Source organism: Ochotona curzoniae, unplaced genomic scaffold (genome assembly GCF_017591425.1).
Source record: "Ochotona curzoniae isolate NIBS_2020 unplaced genomic scaffold, NIBS_Ocur_1.0 contig_2321, whole genome shotgun sequence".
Lineage (NCBI taxonomy): Eukaryota > Metazoa > Chordata > Mammalia > Lagomorpha > Ochotonidae > Ochotona > Ochotona curzoniae.
Genome location: NW_024465421.1, coordinates 11,836,855 through 11,860,928, shown reverse-complemented (window position 1 = coordinate 11,860,928; position 24,074 = coordinate 11,836,855). Strand labels below are relative to the sequence as shown.

The 24,074-nt window shown below is 44.9% G+C and overlaps 1 protein-coding gene across 3 annotated transcripts in view; it reads left to right on the top strand.

The window, feature by feature from the left end:
• Positions 1-24,074, top strand: part of PRKCB (protein kinase C beta) — a 289,293-nt gene that overhangs the window by 184,167 nt on the left and 81,052 nt on the right. For 2 of the 3 annotated variants that reach the window (XM_040973193.1, XM_040973192.1), the window contains exons 6-8: positions 10,976-11,132; positions 12,179-12,313; positions 22,534-22,630. In XM_040973193.1, coding sequence (XP_040829127.1) covers positions 10,976-11,132; positions 12,179-12,313; positions 22,534-22,630 — 389 coding nt within the window. Of the gene's footprint in view, positions 1-10,975; positions 11,133-12,178; positions 12,314-22,533; positions 22,647-24,074 lie in introns of all 3 variants that reach the window. The other variant, XM_040973194.1, reaches the window with a different exon arrangement.

Sequence of the window (24,074 nt, the reverse complement as noted above, 5' to 3'; positions counted from 1 at the left end):
AGATAGAACTCTTCTGCCAAAGCAGGGAGCCCACTGAAGAAATGAGAAAATATGGACTGTATCTCTAGAGGATGGGAGTTAAGCCTGCCGTCCTTGGAGCTGGGGATGCTTTTGTCCCAAGCCTGTGCAAATTAAACCCATCACTTAGCCATCTCACCGAGCAGATTGTGGGGCTTCTGGCTTTTGCTGCTTGAGCTGTGCAAAGACGCCGATGGATAGTTTTGATTGAATGTCCAAATTAAGCTGCCAAGGAGTGACTCTGCAGCTCCAGGGACCCCATGTTAGTATTTATGTCACATCTTTAGAAATAATCACATTGCTGAGCAGCGCCCAGAGCTGTAGCAGCTGTCACCGCAGTAGAGGGGATACACAGCAAGCACTGCGGGCTTCATGCTACATGAACTTGGAACCTAGGCAGGGGTAAGTCCCTGGAGGACACCTCATCATGGCTCCTGTTCTGAGGGTGTAAGCAAGGAAGAGGTAAGCCTTGTCTGTCTTGGTTTGCACCCAAATGGAGGCAGGAAATGACCTCCAAACAAGAAAGGAAGCTGACTTGTTGGATGTCTTACTCCCAAGTCATCTGTCTTAGGACTGAAGGGGAGACCTTCTGGGCAAGCTTGAGAACAGGTGCTCTTGGGAGTGAGGAAGAGGAGCACAGGGTTTCATTGTTTTCTCTGTTTGCCTCAAGCCCCGTTTGCTGTGCCCTGCATAAAGTGACAAGTGCAGCATCCCTGGAATGACCTGGCATGCCATGGCCCACACTGCTGGGGAGAGCAGGGATTGCCAGAGGCAAGTTATGTTTCTTCAAAGTGAAAACCAACTCTGGCCATTCCTGGGAAGAGCATGGCCCTTGTCTGTGGAGTTGAGGCTGCATGGAGTCAGAGTAGGCACTTCACAGTCCTGGATGTTATAGGACCCAGAGTGATCAGGGAAACCAACCTAGAAAGCATTTGACATTAAACTGGGTTGAGTGTATTCTGAACCTGACCAGAGGTGGGCATCTGATGTGGCTTGGGATACCTGCACTCCAGGTATCCCTGTCTTTCAGTTCAAATCCCAGTTCTGCTCTGGATTCCAGCTTCCTGCTCACGCACATTCTCCTAGGCAACAGGTGGTGGCTAGTGGATTGGGTCCCTACCACTCAGATAGGAGATGTGGCTCCTCTGCATGCTGGGAGTGAACCAGCAGATGGGAGCTTTCTATCTGGCAGCTGTCTCTCTGCCTGTCAGGTAAAAGACAAGTTAAATGCTTCCTGAAAATTGCCCAGATCTCCAAGTTTCTGACTTCAGAGAGTATTTAGTCACTTAGTATAGATGTTTGATGGTGGTTTGGCAATGACCCACAGACTCAACCCATAGAGGAATCGGCTGGACTGAATCTTGGGACACCCATGTTGTCTTGAATTCCAGTTTGTTAAAGATAATGTATGTAAGACCGGCCTCCTCTTACCCAATGATTCCTTTCTCTGAGATTTAGAGCAACATATTTCTAGTTAAAAAATAATTCATGCTCTACTGGGATTATATGTTGAATATCTCCTTCTTGCAAATTATTCCTGAAATGACCAAGAGATTAAAAATGGGGAAAAATTGATCAGGGCTAAAATTCAGAAAAATGATGTCAACCACATTCCAAACCTTTGAGGAATTTCTCCAAGACACCGTTCAGATACTACTAGTTAGTGCTGTGTCCTCTTTTTCAACATCTAAGCCTCTTAAAATTTTATTTTATGTAATTGCCTTGGTTGGTTCTTGCAGAATGATGTTCAATTAGAGTGCTGATGGTAGGTTTCTTAATTTGATTGTGGCCTTAATACATATGCCTCTGGAATTTTACCAGTAAGCCTGATAAAAGTCTTTGATATATTTATTATATCAAGAAAAGCATCTATTATTTTTAAGCTTTAAAAGAAGTAGTTGTTATAGAATTTGGTCAGTTTTCTTTTTATAATTTTTTTGAGCTCATTCTTTAGGTTTTTCTTCTTTGACCTAGTTTTATAGTGTATAATACTGACAGATTTTCTAAGACTGAGAAGTTTTGATTTATAGAGCATGTGATCAGATTTGAGTTTCCAAAAGGTTGTTGGCAGCGGGAGGCAGGGAAGGGAGGGAGAGCAGTGTGCACTGTGGTGGAAGGGCTGGGTACAGTAAGACCAGAGGTAGGACAGGAGTAGGAGGATCGTAATTTTACCGGGAGAAGCCATGGCTCTGTTGTGAATAGCTGATGTTGACAAATGACTCATCCCCTGCCACACACATCCCAGGCTTCAAAGATAACTCAGTAATCACAATAATCCCATGACACAATGATTAGCGTTAAGGTAGTAGCAGTGTGGACAGGTTTTCGGAACTCAGGGACCTGAAATGGCAGCCACGCGGATGTACAGTAAATACTGGTGGTCTTAAGTGGCACCAAGAGGAGGAAGCCACAGTGCTTTCAGAATCTCGCTTGGGCAGCCATTGAGAGGATGGTTGAGCACTCACTAACGGTGACATCGAAACAGAGGGATCAGACGCTATGGGAGAGAGCAGGGAGACAACCAGCGTTGTTGCACTCGTTGCGTCTGTGCCTGTGGGACATCCAGCACCAAATACCCCGTAGACAGTGGGACATGTGGTTCTGGTGCTCGGAGAAGAGGTGTGTGTGGGAGTTGTCAGTATTTAGATAAAAGTTAAATCTTGGGCGCGGAGCCTTTGGGAGAATATGGAAATTTAAAAACAAACTTCTAAGTAATCTCTAGTTTGGTTCAAAGAAATCTCGAGGGAAAGTTAGAAAACACTTTGAACTGAAAGAAAATGAAGATACAACACATCCAACTTTGTGGAATCTGGGTAAAGGAGTGCTTAAAATGAAATTTATGTTGGTCAGTTCTACTAAACATTTCAAGGAGAAATAATGTTGATTCTTCTAAAAGTTAGAAGAGGAAGGGGAAACATTAGCCCAACTTTGTGAAGCTAGTATTACTCTGAAACCAAATCCAGACAGAAACACTACAAGAAGACTGTATCCTTTATGAACACAAATACAGTGGTTTTCAATGAAATGTTAGTAGATCACATCCAGTAATAAAAGGATGAGTAAACTCCAATTAGGAATGTAAAGCCGATTCAGTCACCAAAGAATCAAGCAATATAGTCCACTGTCTTAGTAATATAAAGAAAAGCCAGTGAACATATTCATTGATTTTAAAAGTTGAAAAAAAAACACTAATTCATGACAAAAAATCTCAACACATTGGAAATGGAAGGGAACTGTTTGTGACCTGATAAAATACATTTACCCAAATCCTACAACATTCTTTTGTTTAAGCATATTTGTTTTGAAAGAATTACAGAAAAAGAGAACACACACACAAATAGAGATAGAGAGGGATACGGAGAGGAGGGAGGAATAAAGCCATGGGAGGGAGAAAGAAAGAGAGAAAGGGAGTGGGGAAAGAGAGAGAGAGGTATTTTTCATCCACTGGTTTATTGCCTAGTTGGCTACAATGGCCAGTGTTGGACCAGACCAAAGCAGGACCCAGGAGCTTCCCACATGAGTGGCAGCGACCTGTGCCCGTGGACCATTTTTTGTTGCTCTTCCCTGGCCTCTAATAGGAAGCTGGATCAGAAGTAGAAGAGCCGGAACCTGAACTCGTGCCCATAGGGAGTATTGGCATTGTGGTTGGCAGCTTTTGCTCTGGGTACCACAATGCTGGCTCGGACAACATTCTTAATGAAGACCGTGTGCACTCACTCTAAGCTAAAGAAGACAATGGACCTCCTCTCCATTGCTATTCAACATCACAGTGAGTGATGCAAGCAGGGCAGTGGACAACAAACATCAATAAAAGGAAAGAAATGGATGTATCCCTGTAAACAGAACTAGTGACTAGTCATCCCTGTGACTAGTTATGTAAAAAACTCATAGGAATCTTCCCCCCAAATCCTAGAACCAATAACTAAATGTAATTGGGTTATAGAAGATCAATACACAAAAACAAATTGTATATATATGTTAACAATGAACAATCAGAAACAAGAATATTTTAAATAATTTAATCTAGATCAAAAATAAGTGAAATACCAAGATATAAATGCAGCAATACCTCTAGAATCGACATGTTGGAAATTACAAAGCTGAATCAAAGGATTTGTATATAAATGAAGAGACTTTCTATGTTCATAGATTAGAAGCATAATAAAGATGTAACTTCTTGTAGAATGATTTCTGGACAATGAAATTTCAATCAAAATCCAACAAGATTTTTTGTTGTATGTGGACGGGGTAATTAAAAGATTTATATGACAAAGCAAAGGAACTAGAATAAAGATAAAAGGGAGGCCTGTGGGCTTCCTGGGGTGATGAAATCTTTCTTAACTCTGATTAGGTGATGGATACATGAGTCGTAACACGTGTTGCTGTTCACAGGCCTGGGGAGATGCTGACACAGCAGCTAAGACAGCACCATGGGCATGCACAGCCCGCCTTAGGGTACAGTGCTTGGGGTTGAGTCCTGCCCCACTTCTAAGCCCAGGTCCCTGTCAGTGAGCAGCAGGTGAAAACTCAAGGCCTCGGTTCTCTGCATCCCACTTGGGGAACTGGAATCAAATTCTAGGTTCCTGGCTTCTGCGTGGCCCAACCAATGATGTTGTGAATATTTCGAGAGTGACCCAGTAGATGGAAGCTCTCACTCTGTAATTTTCTTAATTAATTTGGAAGGAAGAGTCACAGAGTGAGCTGGGTAGAAGTGAAGCAATCAGGATTTGAAACTGATTCCCAAATGAGATGCTGGCATTGCAGGCAACAGCTCAACCTGCTGTGACACAATGATAGCCACCTTTTTTTGGTCTTTGAAATACACAGAAACTTTTAAAATAATTTGCTGGACTATACATCAAAAGAAAAAAAATTGGTTTTATTGCATGCTAAATTTAAGAAAGGAGGATAGATGCTACAGTTAGAAAACAGACAAAAATATATTTACACACAAAGAATACAGCAATAGAGAAGGAAGTGGCTATGAGGAAGGCATAAACAAGTATTCCATGTTTTGATAATAAAAAGTAACTCAAGATGATAAAATAAACGTACTGCATAGAAACAGTAAATGGAGAAGTGTTACTGCAGAAAATACAGTAACTAATACGGAAGCCAGTTAAATGGGTGCTTGCTTCCAGATGGAAGGGGACAGGGAAAAAGACAAGAATGTAATCACGGGAAAAAGTGAAAGGTATGGAAGGTAAATGGCATTTACTCAAGGATAGATGCATATCATACTTATCAAATGTACCTAAAGAAAAGATCAAAACAAATGGAAAGACACCTGTATTCAAGACAAACAAGCAATTTAAGAAGCTTCCAAATCATGAAGGGTAAAATGTAACAGTTACGTGTGACTGAGGTCAAAGTAGAAGTAGAATTTCCTAGGAATAAGAGGGAGGTGTACAGAAACATTGTAACAGGGCAGAGAAGGGAAGCAGCGCATGGAGCGGCTGCCACAGGCTTCGCATCCTGCTGCCGCAGGCTTCGCATCCTGCCACAGGCTTCGCATCCCGCTGCAGCCCTAGTATCCTGTTCCTAATAAGGACAGTCTTACACTCTATTGTCAAAACTTGGGGTCTTCAGAGAATTTACCAAGGCTGTCTTGGCAAACTGGGGATATGGAGTCACCCAACAGCACACCATAGAAGGGTCTATAGTTGTCATTTGTTGAAGTCAGGGAAATGGCAACTCAGAAGAGTCTTTTGACATATACCACTCAGTTGGTAAGAATTACAGCCAAGATAGGATTCAAACCTGCACCTCCAGACCCCAGAGTGTAGCCAAGGATTGTGTAGTGCCTGATCCACACGCCAGCTCCCACCACCGTGGCTCACCAGACCTTCTTCCTGCAGACACCGTGATGGTCCCAGATGGAAGTTTGTCTCAACACAGATAATTAATTAGTGTGACTACTGTACTACTGCCAGTCATGATGGGAAACGAGTTATTCCAGGAGCCCTTTGGGGAGACCCTGATGTGCTCAGGGTGACTTGGATGCTGGATGAACCCTGTCCAGAGACCCCTTGTTCTCTTGCTCTGTGATTGGACCCTTGCAGACCAGACTATCAACGGCACTGGGAAGGGGATGCTCAGATTATAGGATCTCACAAGCCGTAGTATCAGGACGCCCTAGGTCTAGTGGCTCTAAGCGTTAGAAGAAGCAATAATAAATGGGATTCCAAGGGGCACAAACTTAGACTGGAAAGCAAAGGACTAAAGCAGCTTCCAAATTAAGAATGTGAGACTGGGCACGGGCTTCACACAAGGCCAAGGGAAGCCGTCACTGGCCACTGGTGGATCTCTGGAATAGAGGGAGAGAACAGGGCAAGCCTGTGGAGCTGCAGGGATGGCTCTGCAGGTGTCCGCCCACTCAGTATTTCTCTGCAGCCCTGTTTGGGTGCCAGGTGTGTGCTGAGGGCATGCAGTGAGTCTCTGTGAAGTCCTCATGGGACTGTATGCAGTGGCCTCTGGGGCCCCTGGGCTCTGTGATTCCAACCACACTGCGGACCCGGTGGCTCTCTAAAGCTTTCTTTTATTTATTTATTTATTTATTTATTTATTTATTTATTTATTTATTTATTTATTTATTTATTTATTTTGGTGGAGGAGTGGGGGAGGGACAGGACAATAGATTCCTGGCAGCTGTCAATGTGCAAAAAAAAAAAAAAAAAACAAAAAACAAAACAAAACTTGCAGGTGAAGTTTCCATAATACAACTGATATGAGAATGTGTTCTCTATGTAAGAAATTTAGGAAGTGGCAGAAAAAGCCAAAATCCTTTTGCTCACAACCCCCAAGTGAGATTTCTGGTTCCCCCCTTACCTTCAAACGTTGCCATTATTTTAAATCAACTTTGGGTATATCCTTCCAGAATCTTTTCTGTGCATTCACGTGTATACATGACCATGTGGGAAAATGAACGAGAGTAACCTTGCTTTGAAGCTTTGGGGGCCTTTTTAAATGATGTTATTTTGGGTAGTCTCAATTATGGGAAAGTGGCAAGAATAGTACACAAAGCTACTGAATATGCTCTACTTCCTCACCTATTTGGTTTGCTCTTCTCTGTATGAAATAATTTTATGAAAGTGCATGTAGGAGGGGACTTCAGAAAGTTTGTGGAAAATGAAATAAGACATGCTCATTTTGATGTGAAAACAGTTTTGAGCTCCATGGGGCAGGCATATGGCACAACAGTTAAGACACTGGTTGGCACTTCCATAACCCATACTGGAGTGCCCAGACTTCAGTCCTAGCTCTACTCTCCATTCCAACTTCCTGCTATTGTACATTCTGGAAGGCAACAGGGTGTGGGTCAATGACTTGGGTCTCCACCCACGTGGGAGGACTTGATTAAGTTCCTGGCTCCTTGCTTCCATGTAGCCCAGTCCCAGCTCTTGCAGGTGTTTGGAGATTGATGCATCCGATGGCAACACTCCATGTCTTTCTATCTCTCTCAAATTGGGAAAAAAAAATGTGTTTAAAAGCCATCTTAAAAAAGGTCATAGAAAGTGCATATTGTGAAGAATCTTTGCATCGATTTCAAAACCTACTTGCATCCACATAGACTCACCTTTTAATTCCATTTCCCCACAAACGTTTTGCTGTATGCTTGTCATTTTTATGAATTGTCTTAGAGTAAGTTGGGCATTGGGGTTCCCATTAAACCTAGATACATCAGTGTCTTCCTCCCTGATCAAGGATATTTTCTCAATTAGCACGGCGCATTTATCCAAAAGAGGTAACGGGACATTGAGCTAATGGTGTTATCTAATAGTCGAGACCCAGATTTCATTATTGGAAACATAGATGTTCTCATACCATTTTCTTAAACAAAGAGGCATTACATTGTGCTCAAGCACTTGAGTTGCGCTTCCCTATTTTCCCAGTCTCAGGAGCAGGGAGCTGGATTGGAATTGGAGCAGCTGGGGATACGTATCAGTGCCCTTATGGGCTGCAGATGGTCACTTAGCCCCTTGTGCCGCATCACCTGCCCTTAAGTGCTGCTGTTTTGTGGCTTCTGAACTATTGGATGACTTTCACCGGGATGTAGAGAACTTGCTGTAGACCTTCCCTCCATCCAACTCCACATCCAAAACAAACAGTGCCTTCCTCTCCACCAGGGGTGGGCAAGATTGATCTTTTTTACTTTGGGCAAAGCATTTTGTACCATCTGGGCTGGCCGGATTTCAACCAAGATAGTAAAGAAACATTTATCAACAAAAATCAAAGTTGGGCTTGCCAAGTGTGGTCTAAAGAGGCTTGTTGCCTCTCTGCACAGGCGGCTCTCTTGCTGCTGCTGGGAAGCATGAATTGACTTTGAAAAGCTTTAGGAGGGACAAGGCTTTGGATCTTAGCCTGCGGCTATTGTCAACTGCTCATGATACAGAGCTTTTAGTAGCCAAAGCTCTTGGGAATGGGAATGCCAATAGTTCTTGAATCAATCCACTCTATTATTTTCTATGGAAATTTTCAATTCCTTTAGTTATCTAGAGGATAAACTCGAAAGACCAGAAGCAAGCAGAAAAGAACACTTGGCTAAGGGAAGATGCGTCATCCTATCTTGATGAGGAGTGTTGGTTGGAGGCAGGAAATAGGAGTGGACGCCCACAGAATGGCCATCCTGAAACCATGAAGTCTTGGGATTGCTGCAAATAAACAAGGCCTTTTGTCCTTGCAAAGATTACACTGAAAGAGCAGTGAAGTCCTAAACTTACAGGAGAAAATTGTTCCCCAAGTGATTCTCCTTGGGGTGTTAGTTCATAAGGCAGGGTGGATGGGGAGCAGCCCAGCCATAAGGAAGAAATGCAGAGCTGCTTCTGTTTGCGCATGTGCTGCCAATCAAGCAGACAGACAAGTTGCTGGCACCTCTAAGCTTTCTCAGATCGTGTTTTTCTACAGTTCACTATGTGATAGATGTGTCATTCCAAGATTCCAGGCTGGAAATGGGCACGTAGTATTTTCCTTGGAAAGATCAAGAAATAAGAGAAAATAACAGTTGGGGGAAATGCGTGTCTTCAGAAATGATCTTCCGCAGATCAGCATTGCTTCAAGCGCGCTCCGTGCACCCGCAGCCTGCATGTCACTTATGAAAAGCTGTTAGAAAAGCAAATGCCCAGACCTCACTCCAGACTTGTTAAAGTGGAATCTGTCGGAGGGCATGGGTCCCAGGAACAAGCCCTCTGGGTGACACTTAATATGTGCCAAGGTCTAAGAAGCCCTGTTCTAGAAAAGGTCAAACGGCAAGGTCAGATGCATTGTTCCTAAGGAGCAAAACTGCAAGCAACCAGGTTTCCTTGGATCTTAGTTCTTTAGAGAAGAGTTAGTCTTCCTAACAAAAATGGAGACTGTAGCACAGGAAGACATCAAATATGAATACTTTTAGTAAAATGCCAACAATATAGCTAGCGTTTAGTACAAGTTACTAAATATCTGTGTCTTGTGTCAACTCATTTTTTATTGATCAAAAACATGAGGTCCAAATGCTTTCAATTCCTGCTAGATAACATACAGGACCTGTCCTGTCTTATAGCTCTGCTTTGCAGAGCAGTGTGTGACCTCTCTGGGTCTCTTTAGAAATCAACTTTACTTTTAGTAGATTGGGTTTTTATATATTCCTTGGGTACAGAATCAATATTTTTTGTTATCTTCTGTCTGTTGGTGTGGTGTAAGCTACACCTTGCATTCTGATAGCCCACTCTACTCTTTTTTCTTCTCATCTTGTCAGTCCCAATTGCTTACTTGCTGATTTAAGTCTTATTTTGTGTTCAACCATGGTCAGCTGCTTGGGTAGGAAAATAAAGGACAGATGTTTGAATTCAACTAGGCTTAAGGTTTTGTCAGACACACTAGAAATTAAGGGCAAGGGAGTTGAGAGTGTTTTCATGAGAATGAGCATAATACGTCATGAAATTCAAGTTGTGAGTGAGTAGAGAAGAGGTGAGAAAGGAATGGGGAAATGGAATATATTGGATCCAATGGGAAAACTGTTGTTGTGGTGGAAGAGCTAGAAAAACTAGGAAGTTATGTAAGACAACAGGGTACCTGGAACCTCTAACGTGACAGTGTTGTGGTTTCTGGATTAGTAAGTTCCAGGGTATGACCTTGAGAGGAGGTGATGGTGAGTGGGTCCAGGCCAAGGGTTGTAGGAAGTGAGACAGAGGGTGTTTTGCTTCTGATGTTCTAGTGTTCTTTCTTCTAAGCTGGGGTTTCTAGTCATCTTGGATTTATGGACTCTTGTTTATACTCTCTGATTGTGTTTGTCAACCACTTAGGAGAAACGCTGAGTAATGGCTGTGGCAAATGGGCATGCTTGTCTGATTCCAGCTTTCAGAACATGACATTTCTTAGGAGTGGTGGTGCTGTGTTTTAAATAACAACCAACACCGTGTTTTTATGGACTTACCTATTCTGGACATTTCATTTAAATGAAATCATGCAATAGTGGATCTTTTATGTGTATATGTGAAAGTTTGTCGTGGCACTATTCAAAACAGCCTAAAAGTGGAAACAGTTCAATTGCTAAGCAACTACTGAGTGGATAAATAAAATGTACACAATGAAATATGTACACAGTGGACTGTTACTCAGCTATACGAATTAGCAAAGTACTGATGCATGTTGCTGTAGGGTGGGGAGCCTTGAGAATGTGATGCTAAATGGCAGAAGCCAGTCTTTCTTTTGGAGTTGCTGAAAACAAGCTTAGTGGGTATACAGTTAATCTTGGGAGTGAGGTGGAGGGGGCAGTTTGAAAGTCAGAGAAAGATTTTTCACCAGTATAGAACAGGATGATGGTTTACCTCACTTTGCGTGCATCTTAGCTATAGGTATTCATAAAATTTAAATTCCCGTAAGACAAGCATGGTGGCAAGGACCACCCTGCAGTTTTACAGCCATCATTAGTTGCTGCTTAATCTTAACACTATTGATTATGAAACTTCTTTTCCTTTTTCAGTAAGAGATGCTAAAAATCTTGTACCCATGGATCCCAATGGCTTGTCAGATCCCTACGTAAAACTGAAACTTATTCCTGACCCTAAAAGCGAGAGCAAGCAGAAGACCAAAACCATCAAGTGCTCGCTCAACCCTGAGTGGAACGAGACATTTAGATTGTAAGTTGACCTTTCTGCAGCCTGATATGGGTGGTGGAGGAGGTTGGGTGATGGGCTCCCTGAGATTGGAAAATTCCTTCCTTCCTTTCCTCCCCCACTCCTTTCCTTCCCTCCCTAATGCTTCCATCTGCATGTTTGTATTGTGAACCCAGGGAAAATTAGAACCTGTTATTCCAGTAGAGTGGTGACTGCCTGCGCTGTGGGTGGTGTAGTGTGGTGTGTTGCTAGGTGAAGGCAAGTTATGAGAGAAGCTACAGGTCTTCGCCAACCGCAGACAGAACCCCGTAGGGTTTATGGATGATGCTCTGCCTGTAGCCTGCTGGGAAAGACCCTGACAGCTTCCCTTGAGGGTCTTCCCTGATCAGAGATCCAAGAACCTGGGAATCCCCTTAGGCCAGTAGGAACAGGCAGTATTTATTGAGCATATACAATATGTGATAACCCTGAGCTAAGTGTGTGAACTCCGTGACTGATTTCATTCCTATTTGACCTTTGGAGCTTCTAGGTCATGAAGAATATGCCCTACTGAGTCCCACAGGTTGGAAGCATCATTCTGGCAGTTGCTCCATGTCCTCCTCCCCCTCTCAGAGCATACTTGGGGACTTCTCAGCTTCCATCAAGAACATACCTCAGAACTATTTCCCCAGAGAGAACACGATACATAATCCCCATGGATTTTCTCGACTTCATCCCCACTCCCATATACATATGGACACATCCCGTTATGCAGCTGCTGTCTGTATTTCTTACAGTGGTTGTCAATAAGATTGACTGCACAACACGCACCCTGTTCACGAGACAGCTGACACGCACAGTTACAGCTGTCAGAGCTGGCCCAGGTCCTCCGCATGTCAAAGCCACCGGCTGTCAACCCAAGCTCTCCCTCCCTGGGCAGCTGGCCTGGGGATGGAAGCAGGCTATGTTTCCTGCAGCAATTTGTAATTTGTAAAAATTCCCATCTTCAGATTTCCCCCTCTTGTACATTTCATCTGCTTAAGGAAACTCCACAACATCCATGAACTCTGCTCTTTCTTTGTTCCTTGCAGCCAGCTGAAAGAATCGGACAAGGACCGAAGACTGTCGGTTGAGATCTGGGACTGGGACCTGACGAGCAGGAATGACTTCATGGGATCTTTGTCCTTTGGCATTTCTGAGCTGCAGAAAGCTGGAGTCGATGGCTGGTAAGAAGCGTTCTGCTGTGGACGCTACAAACCCAAAATAGATTGGACTAGCCCCCACAGATATGTCAATTGGGTCTTTATACTTTTCTTAAAAAGAAATGCTTTAAGAAAGGCAGTTCGATGCCAGTACTATAAAAATCTGGAGCTTGAAGGCAATGATTGAAAGCAGCCGGTCAACATCCTTCGAAAACACCACACGGTTTTCTACTGTGGAGTCCTTCCCACTCTCCTGTCTCATTGCATGTGTCCCACTTTGTACCATCCTATGACTCGCATGGCTTACCCAAAAGAGCTGAGCAATCCACTGCTAGGTTCAGATTCAGCGCGGGATAAGGAAGCATCTCAACCAAGGCCTTACTGGGTCTGGCTCCAGAGGCCCTGGGTGGTAGCAGTCATGGGTAGCTGCTAAGCCTTCTTTGTTCTGAAGTTTTTGCTTTGTTCCCTTCTAGGGAAAAAAAAGGTTATCATGCAATATTATCAGCAGCGAGGCAGAGTAAACCCCCTTGGTAACGGTTTCCTAGTTACCCAAGGGAAGGAGTCCGAATGGGTAGGGTCCGACCAGGGCCTATGCCTGTGCGAAGTGGCAGATGGGGGGACACCCATTCTTTCTCTAAGGTGCAGTGTGCCACTTCTGAATGCTCTCCTTCGGGGTGTGTTCAGGTCCCAGTAAAATAAACACGCAACTTGGGTTAGTAAGCAAGAGAATGCATCACTGGACCACACCTCTTCTCCATTGTGCACCCTGCAACTCCTCTCTCTTGACTTTTAATCCTCATCTCTGAAGAGTGTCTCCTGGGCGCCCAATACTTCCCACGAGCTACATCAAACTGTAAGATAGTCAGGTCCTGGTGGAGTTTAGCTTAGGGTGGATAATGGGAGGTGGAGATAAGCTTGGAGCAAGAACTAGCCCAAGCAACAAATCAATGACAACCTGATTAGAGATGGGAAGAGGATAGGAGCTCGGAGCATCCTCCCCACCTGCGCCCAGAAAAAAAGCATGTTCAATAAAGCACAAGTCACACAGTGAGCATTTGTCCACGTTTGCCTTAGCTCACTAATGAAGCAGCTGGCGGGATGCGTGGCAGTTCCACAGAGAGTTGAGAAACTTGCGTTTGTGAGAAAAAGGAATGCTAAACTAACTTTGCAAAAGGAAATAGAAAACTAGTGGCTGAGCAGGCCAATAGCATTCCAGCCCCTGGAGGTTTCATATCTATCAGGAAGAGCTGAGTGATTTCACTTCCGCTTTCTAAAAGTTAACATCTCTCTGTGCAGTCTAGGGGGCCATCTGGATGCGACTCAAGTGTGAATAATAAGCTAAACAAAGTAATATTACTGTGAGGAAGGAGATGCCTAATTAGCAAATGCGATCGGATGACACTGAAAGATCACACACTGTCAACTTCCTTCCCACTCTCTCCCCTCTACCTGAGTTTTGGATAGCTTTTTTTTCTTAACATATGGATGCTTTGTCTGTGCAAGGGCCTGCCTTCATTCCCACGCGGATCGGGCGTCTTTTCTCCTTTAAGACAAGCTGAAGAGGTTAGAGAGAGAAGGAAGGCCTGATCCACAGGGGGTACAAGGGTGCCAGCAGAGAGCGTAATAATGATAATTATACTAACGACAGCTACCACTTACTGACTCTTAGATGCCAAGCCCTGGGCTGAGCATTCCACAGCACCGATCAGATGTGCAAAAAGAAAGAAAACAATGGCCTATTTTTCTACGGTAAGACTTAAGCTTGGTCCCGTAGGCCTGAGGCATCACCATGGCTGAGCAGCATCCCTTTGCTGGCATTGTGGCTGCCAATGGAGCCGTTTCTGCCAGGTCCTTGAGCCAGGACCTGCCAAGGCAGGACTTGTCCCTCCCCACCATGGTTTCCTGCTGGAGACCAAGGCCCCAACCTATGAGGTTTGTGGCTGTTGTGGGGCCATTTCTGCCTGGCCCCTGAGCCAGGGCCAGCTGAGGCAGGACTCGTCCCTTCCCGCTTTGGGGTAGCCATCACACTGGCTTCATGTTAAAGACCCGGGCCCCAGCCTGTAGCCTCCTCCTGTTTTCCCTCCCTGCACTGGCTTGCCCCCGTCCCTCTCAGGATTTCTGGGACTTCCTCATTTCAGGATACTGCCTCATGGCTGTCTCCCCCCTCACTCTGCTGCCCTCCACGCCATCCAACCTAGCTCTCCTGCATCTCTTCTCCTTTCTGCCTCCATGGTTTGTTGGTGCTTCAGGAGTGAGTCCAAAATATGAGTGCATTTAGACTTAGATCATCATTAATTCACCCAACAATTCTAGGCAGAGCATCCTTCCCAAGGAATTCAGCAGCAAAGCAATGCTTTAAGGACACACGGCTCAGACATGACTGTGCTGGGGCTCTGGGCCATGATGCTAAGAGCCTAAGTGTATACAGTCTGCTTCTATGGCAGGTAAACTCTACATATGCAAATTCAACTAACTGTAGGTTGGAAACATTCAAGAAAAATTGTGTCTGAACATGTACAGACTTATTTTTCTTATCATGACCTAGCATTTGCATGGTACTAGGTAGCTGTAAAATGATGGAAAGTAAATGTGAGGATGTGTGTGGTTCTATGTGAATGTGATGCTATTTTATACAGGGACTTGAACCTCATAGATATTGGTAATGGCAAGGGTCTTTGGGACAGACCTTCCCAAAGATACCACCTCCGTGCCTAGGCGTCCACAGCTGGTGGCTGGCCTTGCGTGGATCCTTTGTGACACCGGGCAGACTACCTGACCTCTCTGGGCTACCGTCTTCTTAGCAGGTGTCATGCTTCTCTTCAGACCGAAGGCAGTCCTCTCTGTCTGTTGCTCAGAAGGGCTGTGAAATTGATGGAATAATAGTTAGGAGGGAATATTTGCAAAATCCAAGCCCTCATCAGGTTTTGTAGATTGAAGTCTTTTTGAGATTCAGGATCGAGACACTCACAATGCTGGCTTGGCTCTAAGTACTACTCAATGTGGCTGCTTGTTGCAGGGATGCTTTGAGTAACGTATGCTAAGGGGTGAGTCACGGGTCCTCTGCTATGATTTGGATGTTAGTTTGGATGCTCCTTAAAGACCTGTATGTTAACAACAAGGTCTTCTAAGACTCATGTTGATGGTGAATGCATTACAGTGTGGTATCCGGAGCCAAGGCCTTGGGATGTATTTTAGGGTTAAGTCATTAGGGTGCAACCCTTGTGGTAACATCATGGAGAGACCTCACAGGGCGGCTGGTACACTCCCCATCTCTCTTGCTTCCTGCTCACCAAGTGATGGCGTGTCCATGCACTCTTTGCCAGTGCCACCCTCTGATCCTCGTCCAACAAGGAAGCTTCCTCCTTCGTAAGTGATTTGTCTTTGGAATCAGACTGCTGTTACAAAAGGCCAACATCACAGCCTCTTGGAGACTCCCCACCAACGGGGCTAGGCTCCCCCTGCAGTTGTGCGGGGCTGTGATGTAAGATCCTTGAGGCCGAGAGCACAGAAGCAGCTGTGAAGGTACGCAGATGGGACGCACCAGCTCCGGGCTCCTCATCTGGGCCTCTGTTGCTGCCGGCTCTGTGTCTGCTGCCGAATCCTCCCCTTGGCTTCTAATTTTGTGTATTTATGCTGTCTCCTTTGTTCCCCCTTGGTTGTGCCGAGGTTCATCTGTTTTATTTATTTGTTTTTCCTCTAAAGAATTAGCTCTGGGATTTGCATCCCCATTCTGTGTCTGCTTTCTCCTTTCCCGGAGCTTTATTTTATGGCTGCCTTTGGATTTTGAATGAATGTTTTACCAATTTCTTTTTCTGCCTTTAACTTCACTCTGCTCTTTAAAAAGAATGAGCAAGCATCTGAGAGAAGTTACTGCCCCTCAGTCATGATATGTCACGTTCCGTTCAGCGGTTGCGTTTTTAATTTTCTTTCTAATGTGCTTTTATTTAGACATGCTGTTTAACCTCCAGAATTAGCTTTTTGCTGAAATTTTTATTATTCGTGTGAAATCACATTTGTAGTCAGAGAAAATAGCCTATTCAGTTTTCTTTTTTCTGCTTTGTTTATTTTTTTTTCTTCCCCCCCCCCCTCCACCTCCTCCTTCTTTCGGCTTAGTTTAGCATATGTTCAGTATCGCTAACCGTTCCGTGGACATTTGAGTAAAAAGATTCTATTCTGTGTCTGCCGCTCTCAAATTAAAAAAAAAAAAAATCAGAATTAGCAGGCAGCTGTGTAGCCTGGTGGTTAAGGTGCTGCCTGGGAGGCACGTGTTGCATATTGGAGTGTCTCTAGTCAAGTTTTGGATTGACTCCAGCAGGTGGCAGGTGGTGGCTCAGAGTCACGCCCACATGGGAGACTCAGATTGAGTGCCTGGCTCCCAGCTGTGGCTGGCCCTGCCCTGGCACTGTGGGCACTTGAGGAATGAATTGATAGATAAGTATTCTCTTGTGTGTCTGCCTATCTCTGTCTCCTACATTTAAAATAACAGTAATAATAACAATAACTTAAGTTTTTTATTTATAAGGTAAGTATTTCAATGTTTCTTTATCTTATTGCAACATACAGCCCTTTCATACTTTTCTTTTTTGTGTTTGTTTTTGTTTTTTAAAGATTTATTTATTTATTTATTTATTATTGGAAAGGCGGATATACAGAAAGGGGAGACAGAGAGGAAGATCTTCCATCCGATGATTCACTCCCCAAGTGAGCGCAACAGCCGATGCTATGCCGATCCGAAGCCAGGAGCCTCTTCCGGGTCTCCCACGCGGGTGCAGGGTCCCAAAGCTTTGGGCCGTCCTCGACTGCTTTCCCGGGCCACAGGAAGGGAGCTGGATGGAAAGCCGGGCTGCTGGGATTAGAACCGGCACCCATATGGGATCCTGGGCGAGCAAGGCGAGGACCTTAACCACTGCGCCATCACGCTGGGCCCGTCTTTCATGCTTTTCTATTTTCTTGTGGTTTTTCTTAAATGTGTAACACTTGTGAGATTTCCCCAGTAAAATTTTCCAATATTTTTTCTTAACTGAAGTGTTTTTCTTTATATGCTGTGGCTATATTATTAGCCACACAACTCTTCCAGCAGGATATTATTGGCATAAAGTTACCTTTGTTGAAGTTAGTGCTTGTCTCCTGTGGCTTTACCTTGTTGCTGGGGTTCATTCATTCATTCATTCATTGATCCGTTGGCTCATGGAATACACACTCTTGCTCCTGCTGTACTGAGACACCAGGAGCAAAGTAGTCCAGAATCCGATCGAGAACAGTCCATGAGGAATGAGGACGGAGAGGCACTTAGGAGATTTCAGGGTGTTCAGAAAAGGATTCACTAAAAAAAATGACAGAGAAGCAAAGAGTTGCCCAGAGTGGGGGCAGTCAGCAGTGTGGTGTCTGGGGAGAGCTAAGAACCGGTGCAAAGACCCTGGGGCAGGAGCGTGCTGGATCGGAGGAGGTTCAGCCTGTGCAGCTGGAGCTAGCTTAAGGAGGAGATGCCCCATGGAGCATCAGGTCCAGAGACTGAGGGGCAGGGCCTAGGAGAGCCTTATCAGGACTTTTTCTTTCTTCTGTCTGATGATTCACTTCCCAAGTGAGCGCAGTGGTCGGTGCTGCATTGATGTGAAGCCAGGAGCCAGGAACTTCCTCCAGGTCTCCCACACAGGTGCAGGGTCCCAAGGATCTGAGCCTTCCTCGACTGCTTTCCCAGGCCACAAACAGGGAGCTGGATGGGAAGTGGAGCTGCTGGGATTAGAACCGGCACCCATATGGGATCCTGGCGCGTTCAAGGCGAGGACTTTAGCTGCTAGGCCACCGTACCGGGCCCAGGATTTTTCCTACTCGGCAAGAGACGGGGAGTGGGGGAGTGACACAGCGTTCTCTCTTGGGACGTGGTGATCCTGGATAGTGCTTGGTGGATCCTCTTTGCCTAGGAGACACTTGCCCACTCTTTTTATGCTTCCTTTATCTGACATTTGGTGTGATTTTTTATTCAAAAACTAAAGAAAAAGCAAAAACGGAATCTGAAGGTCTTCCCTCGTTTTCCGCAGGGAGCTGTCTCCGCATCTACAGTCTGTTACAGTACTTTGTTGTCTAAATATTTTCTCTTTCTGACCAAGCAGTAAAGATCTTAAGTCGACGTTATGTCTCACTAAATGTTGCTTTACCGGGATTTCTGCTCCGCTGCTTGGTAGCTGGGAACCCTTGAACATGTCACTCCCCCTCACCTGTGTCTCCCACCCCCCCATGGAGACAGTAGGGGTGATCACGTCCCAGGACGGCTGTCATATTAGACTAGCTCCTATCACAAACGAGGTGCCCAGCGTCTCATTTACAATAAGCACTCTGTACGTGTGAATAACTATTATTGATGTAACTTAGAAAAATTGAAATTATCGCAAAGCATTATAAAAAGCGCCAGCAACTAGAGATAGGCTCTATTTAACACTATTAAGAGACTTTCGTGTGTGTGTGTGTGTGACCTCATGCTTGTGTTTGTGTGTCTGTGCATGTGTGTGTAAGACCAGAATGGACTCTTACTATAAAACTGGTGGCAACAGGGCCTGGCATCGTAGCCTAGTGGCTTACTTGTCAACTGCTGGGATCCCCTATGCAGGCTGCCGCTTCATGTCCCAGCTGCTCCACTTCCCTTCCAGCTCCCTGCTTGTGGCCTGGGAAAGCAGTAGAGGATTTCCCAAAGCTTTGGGACCCTGCACTCACATGAGAGATCCGGAAGAAGCTTCTGGTTCCTGGCTTCCAATCGTCTCAGCTCTGGTCATTGTGGCTACTTGGGGAGTGAACCAGTGAAAAAGATCTTTCTCTTTGTCTCTTCTTCACTCTGTAAATCTGATTTTCCAATAAAAATAAATAAATCTTAAAAAAAAAAAAAACCCTTGTAGCTACAGTCTCTGCTTAATGTTTTATGAGGGCTTCCCTGTCATTCTATAATCTTGGACCACCAGATTTTTTCTTGTATTAAAAAAAATTCGTTTACTTATTTGAAAGGCGGAATGACAGAGAGCGGGTAGAGGCAGAGGTCTTTTGTTTGCTAGTTCATGTCCCAGTTTCTGAAACAGGAGCCAGGTGTGCCATCCAGGTCTCCTACGTGAATAGCAGGAACTCCAGGAACTGAGCCAGCATCTGCTGCCTTCTCAGATGTATTAGCGGGAAGCTGGAGGCAAAGCAGACTAGCTGGGATTCGAACACTTGCAAGTGTGCAGGAGTTTCCAGAGGCATTTTAATGCGCCATGCCACAGTGTCCACCCCTGCCTCATTTGTAGTAGCTTCACTTGGTTCACTGTCTATTTCTGCTCCAATTTTATAATTATATTCTTATTATAAAGTGTGCAGTGCTTATCTGTAAAATACTTTCGCGATCAACACACTTGTAGGGAAAACTTAGTGCATAGATTTAATTATTTTCTAATAGATTCCTAAGCTGGAAATGGATGGCTTTGAGAATAATGCATTATTGAAGTATTCACCATAGCCTTTTACAGCGTTGAGATCAATTTACATTCTTATCAGTGCTGTGTGAGACTTTTTATTTCTCTCTCCCAACATTTGATGTGAATTTCAAAGAGGGGATGCAAAAAAATATGTATTTTTATTTCTGACGTTTTATTATTTTTATTTGCGTAGTGCCGTCTGTTTATATTGGTAAATGTCTTGTCTTTGGCTTTCTTACTGACTTAGATGAACTTTTACAAAAGAAGGATATTTGCATGTCTTTGCTGATGTGTTTGTTCTGTTAGTCTTCCTTTTTATGTTGTATGTTAATTTCGGTAATATGCCCATTTTTTAGTTGTAATTAAGGCATCCGTTCAACTCCAATCTAATCTAATAATTATTAAACCAACTGCTGGAAAAATTTCTCAGGTTTATCTTCTAATTGTTACCTAAATTATCCGTCCTGTCTCCAGCAGACTTTTAAATTCAGTGAATGTATTTTTCTTCTGAAAGTAATTTTTCCTCGTCTCAGATATATATCTTTTCACAGATGTAACTGCTTCTAGAATCTCATTGGCAGTATGAATTGCATGTGTTTGAGAATTTTCCCCTCTTCTGCTAATAGCTCTATTTCATGGGAAGTACTACCTAATCTCACATTCCCTTTATGGGAATGTTGGATTTTTCACTCCCTGTTCTCTTTACTTGAGCATCCTCCTAGCAAGAAGCGGCAGCCGGGAAATGACCCGTGTCTGTTCTAACCTTTCAGATCCACGTGACGGGAGGGAGTTCTGTGGTCTTGAATGCCTTGTCAGGCTCTGTCAGGCTTCCTGGTTCCCTGGGTCTAGGAGAGAAGGTTCCATCCGGGGACAGTGGACAACAAGGCGGCTCCTTGGAGAGATCTCTGCCCGCGTTGCTTTCCTGCATCTCAGATTCGGAAGGGGTCCCTGTTCCTCTTGACTCATGGCCACAGGGGTCCTAATTTGGAGGCCGCATGATCAGTGTCCTCGAGCCAGCTTGTCCGCTGAGGTCACCAGGAGCGCACGCTGGGGCCAGTGTACCTGTTACCTCCTGAAGATGGGCGGGAGTCGGGGTTCCTCACCTGCCCCCGGTGGTCTGACTCACGTGATTAGTTCTGGCCCCATTTGCTGGCGGCAGCTGCTCGATGCCCTTCTGCTTGTCTTCTTCAGAGAAGGAGACGGCATGTGAATTTGGATTGTGCCCTGTTGGGACCCAAGTGATATTACAGCAGTTGCCCCTGCTACAGCTATTCTTTTGCCAATGCTTTTAGGTTGCTGTAGAGAGCAAAGTCTCGGGGGGCTCTGGTATGTTCTTAAGACTCATTAACGCTTGCTCTCTGCTCATCTCCCTGTGGTAAAGGGGTTGTGGGAGGGAGCCTTAGGCTCATGGCTTTGCTTAGCAACATTACTTGGCCTTGAACAACATTGATTTTCTACTTGGTGCTTTCTTTGCAAGGAAGAGTGAAAATGTCCTGTAAAAGTAAACGTATTATTACTTTTAAAAATCTTTTGTTGGCATAATACACAGATGGATCCCCGTCCACAGAGGGACACGTGATTTCAGTTTGCCAACCGCCGCTGCACCTTCTTGCAGCATCACTTGAGCGATTCCTGGAAGTCCTTGCCGTGTGGATGGCACCCTCCTTGGTTTCCAGCAAACATACAGATGTTTCCCTGTTTTTGCATCTCTGTTGGCGATTGCAGCAGAGATTTGGAAGAAGATAAATGGATATTAAGTGTGGAGGCACAGATGCTGAATTTGTCACCCATACGTTGAATTCCTCTATTTACAGAAGCTGGCTGAGAGATTTGTGACTGGAGAGGGAAAAATGGATGGAAATTGTCAATTTTGGTTAGAGAGTTGAGAGTTTTGGGGTCTCTTCTTCCTCACTAGTGAACCAAATGCCTTTGGAATGCCCTCCCCCTCAGGCCTCCCCCACCCCCTTTCTCAGTCTCAACCCATCCTTGGAACAGCTAGATGCATCTTTGTGGTCAACAATCAAATTGAATCTGGCATATTCATTACAATAATGGCAGGAATAACGACAATGATGATGCCATTTATTGAACCCTTGCTGAATGCTAAGCTACGCCCTGAATTTTTTTTTTCACATGCAGCATTTCATTTCAGCTTCACAGCCATTATGTAAGAATGGGTTTTTATCCCAGCTGATAGATGAGAAGGACAAAGGCTTGGGAGCCGCCCCCCCCACCAGCTTGCAGGAGGTTATCCAACCAGGCAGGGGCAAGCCTGACACCCAGGCAGAGCTTGACTCCGGGGCTGGAGCACTAGGGAGATAAGTTCGTGGTCATCCCGATTCAGTTGAACACTGGGTGTGGCAAGGTGGCCTCACGAGTGGAGAGGAAGGTAGTGAAAATGTTGGGAGACTTTGATAAAAATGCACTGACCGTGGATGATCTTGGTACCTGTCTTTCAGCACAGGAAGGGCACTTCCTGAATAACCAATTAGGTAAAAACAAATTACTGTAGAGTAATTGAATGATGTCACAGAGAAAACTGTGTGTGGAGTGAGATAATGATGCATCCAATTAATAGGGAATGTATATGTTGTTTGATGTCCATGGAATTGTTACAAAAGTAGGCGCTGTACTTGGCTACACACACCACACACACACACACACAGATCAAGACACAAGACACAATGCAAAATAAAAAATCTCCACATGCTTCATTTCCAAGTAGAGCTTTTACTAGGCTCCTTTTCGACACAGTGATATCAAGTTGAGAGGCACTGGAAGTGTCCTGACCGCTTGTCTCCCTTTAAGGTTTAAGCTGCTGAGCCAGGAGGAAGGCGAGTACTTCAACGTGCCTGTGCCGCCGGAGGGAAGCGAAGGCAATGAAGAACTACGGCAGAAATTCGAGGTGAGCTTGCTTGCTTGTTCTCTGCATCCATAGGAGCCGGTCCATCAGCATTGTGCTGTATTTCTTACTTACGGTGTGTAGTCCTACCAGAATCCTTCATGGCTCTTTCCTGTGCCATTCTGCCTCCTAGAAGGCTCCTACGTATACTTCAGGACCCCAAGACAGAGTCCTATGTCTTAGGAAGTTGCTCTCATCTGTCTGCCCTTATTCATGTTCATACATTTTTCCTCAAAAGCACTTGTTCGCTGCCCAGGTTGGACGAAAATGGTAGAGACAGCATGGTGGAAGAAGCAGGTCGTGGAGTGATGTGTTTCAGGGACCAGACCTGCTAGGTCTGCTGATGCACTGGCTGCGTCCAGCTCTATTGGCGGGATGGCACTGAACTGTGGGCACGTGGAGTTGATTGGGCTGGTGCTTCCATGAAGTTCCATGGCTGGATCCTTCCTTTAGTAGTTGTATCTGTCAGGTTGATGACCTTGGCTCTGATTTGCTTTTGGTTCTACTGCACTCTGAGCTAACCCCCTTCCCTTCTCCTGAGACAAACTGCCCCTCTGTTAAGCCACATGGGAACAGCAGGGGCACAGACCACAGCCCACTGGTACAAAAGAAATGTTTTGGATAGAGTAAATCTAAGGACATGTGTGCAGTGGTTTTAAAGTAGTTCCATGAGGGCGAACACATTGTTTTGTTCACAAAAGCTCAATGTACTGCATCTGGTAGAAGATCATTAATTCTGGGTAAGCAGTGATGGCCTACCAAACCTAGAGAACTGTGTAAAACAGCATGGCTAAGATGAAAGGAATTATTAGTCACTCACGATGACCAAATGAGAGATCAAGTATTTTTGAGAGTATATTTGAGAAAAGAGGAGGTGTCTTAGAAGGAATGGCAATAGAATTTAGCCAGGAGAGAAGAGCAGAAAGGGCATTGCAATCTGAGAACAGCATGTGCAAGGGCTCCGTGGTCAGGAGTCACATGGCAGCTGTGTCACATGAAAGGCCCGTGTGAGCACAGCACAGAGCCAAGGTGTACAGCAAGGGAAGAATGAGACGATGGCTGAGCTCCAGGGGGGCAGAGTCGTGCCAGGATTTTGTTGTATGTCTCAAATCATGTGAGTTTCCCACTCAACTTTCTAGAACTCGTGTCCCAGGTCCTCTGTCTGGTGTCTGTGTCTTCCACACAGCCTGGACCGTGGAAGACTGATCCTGTAGGCACTGCAGAAAACAAATGAGATAAACACATTAACCTCAGGCTGATGGGTTCTTCTCCAGTGACCTTGACAAGTGAAGGTCATTGCCACAGAGCCTGCTCAAGCCCACATGAACTGATGAAAAGGACCCTTGCATCAAGTGAAGTGGGAACCAGGTGCTGTTTCTTAGACATGAATGTGGGAAGGTGTCTTCCCCGGGCAGGTGCTCCATCCCCCTCCCTCAGCTTTATGACA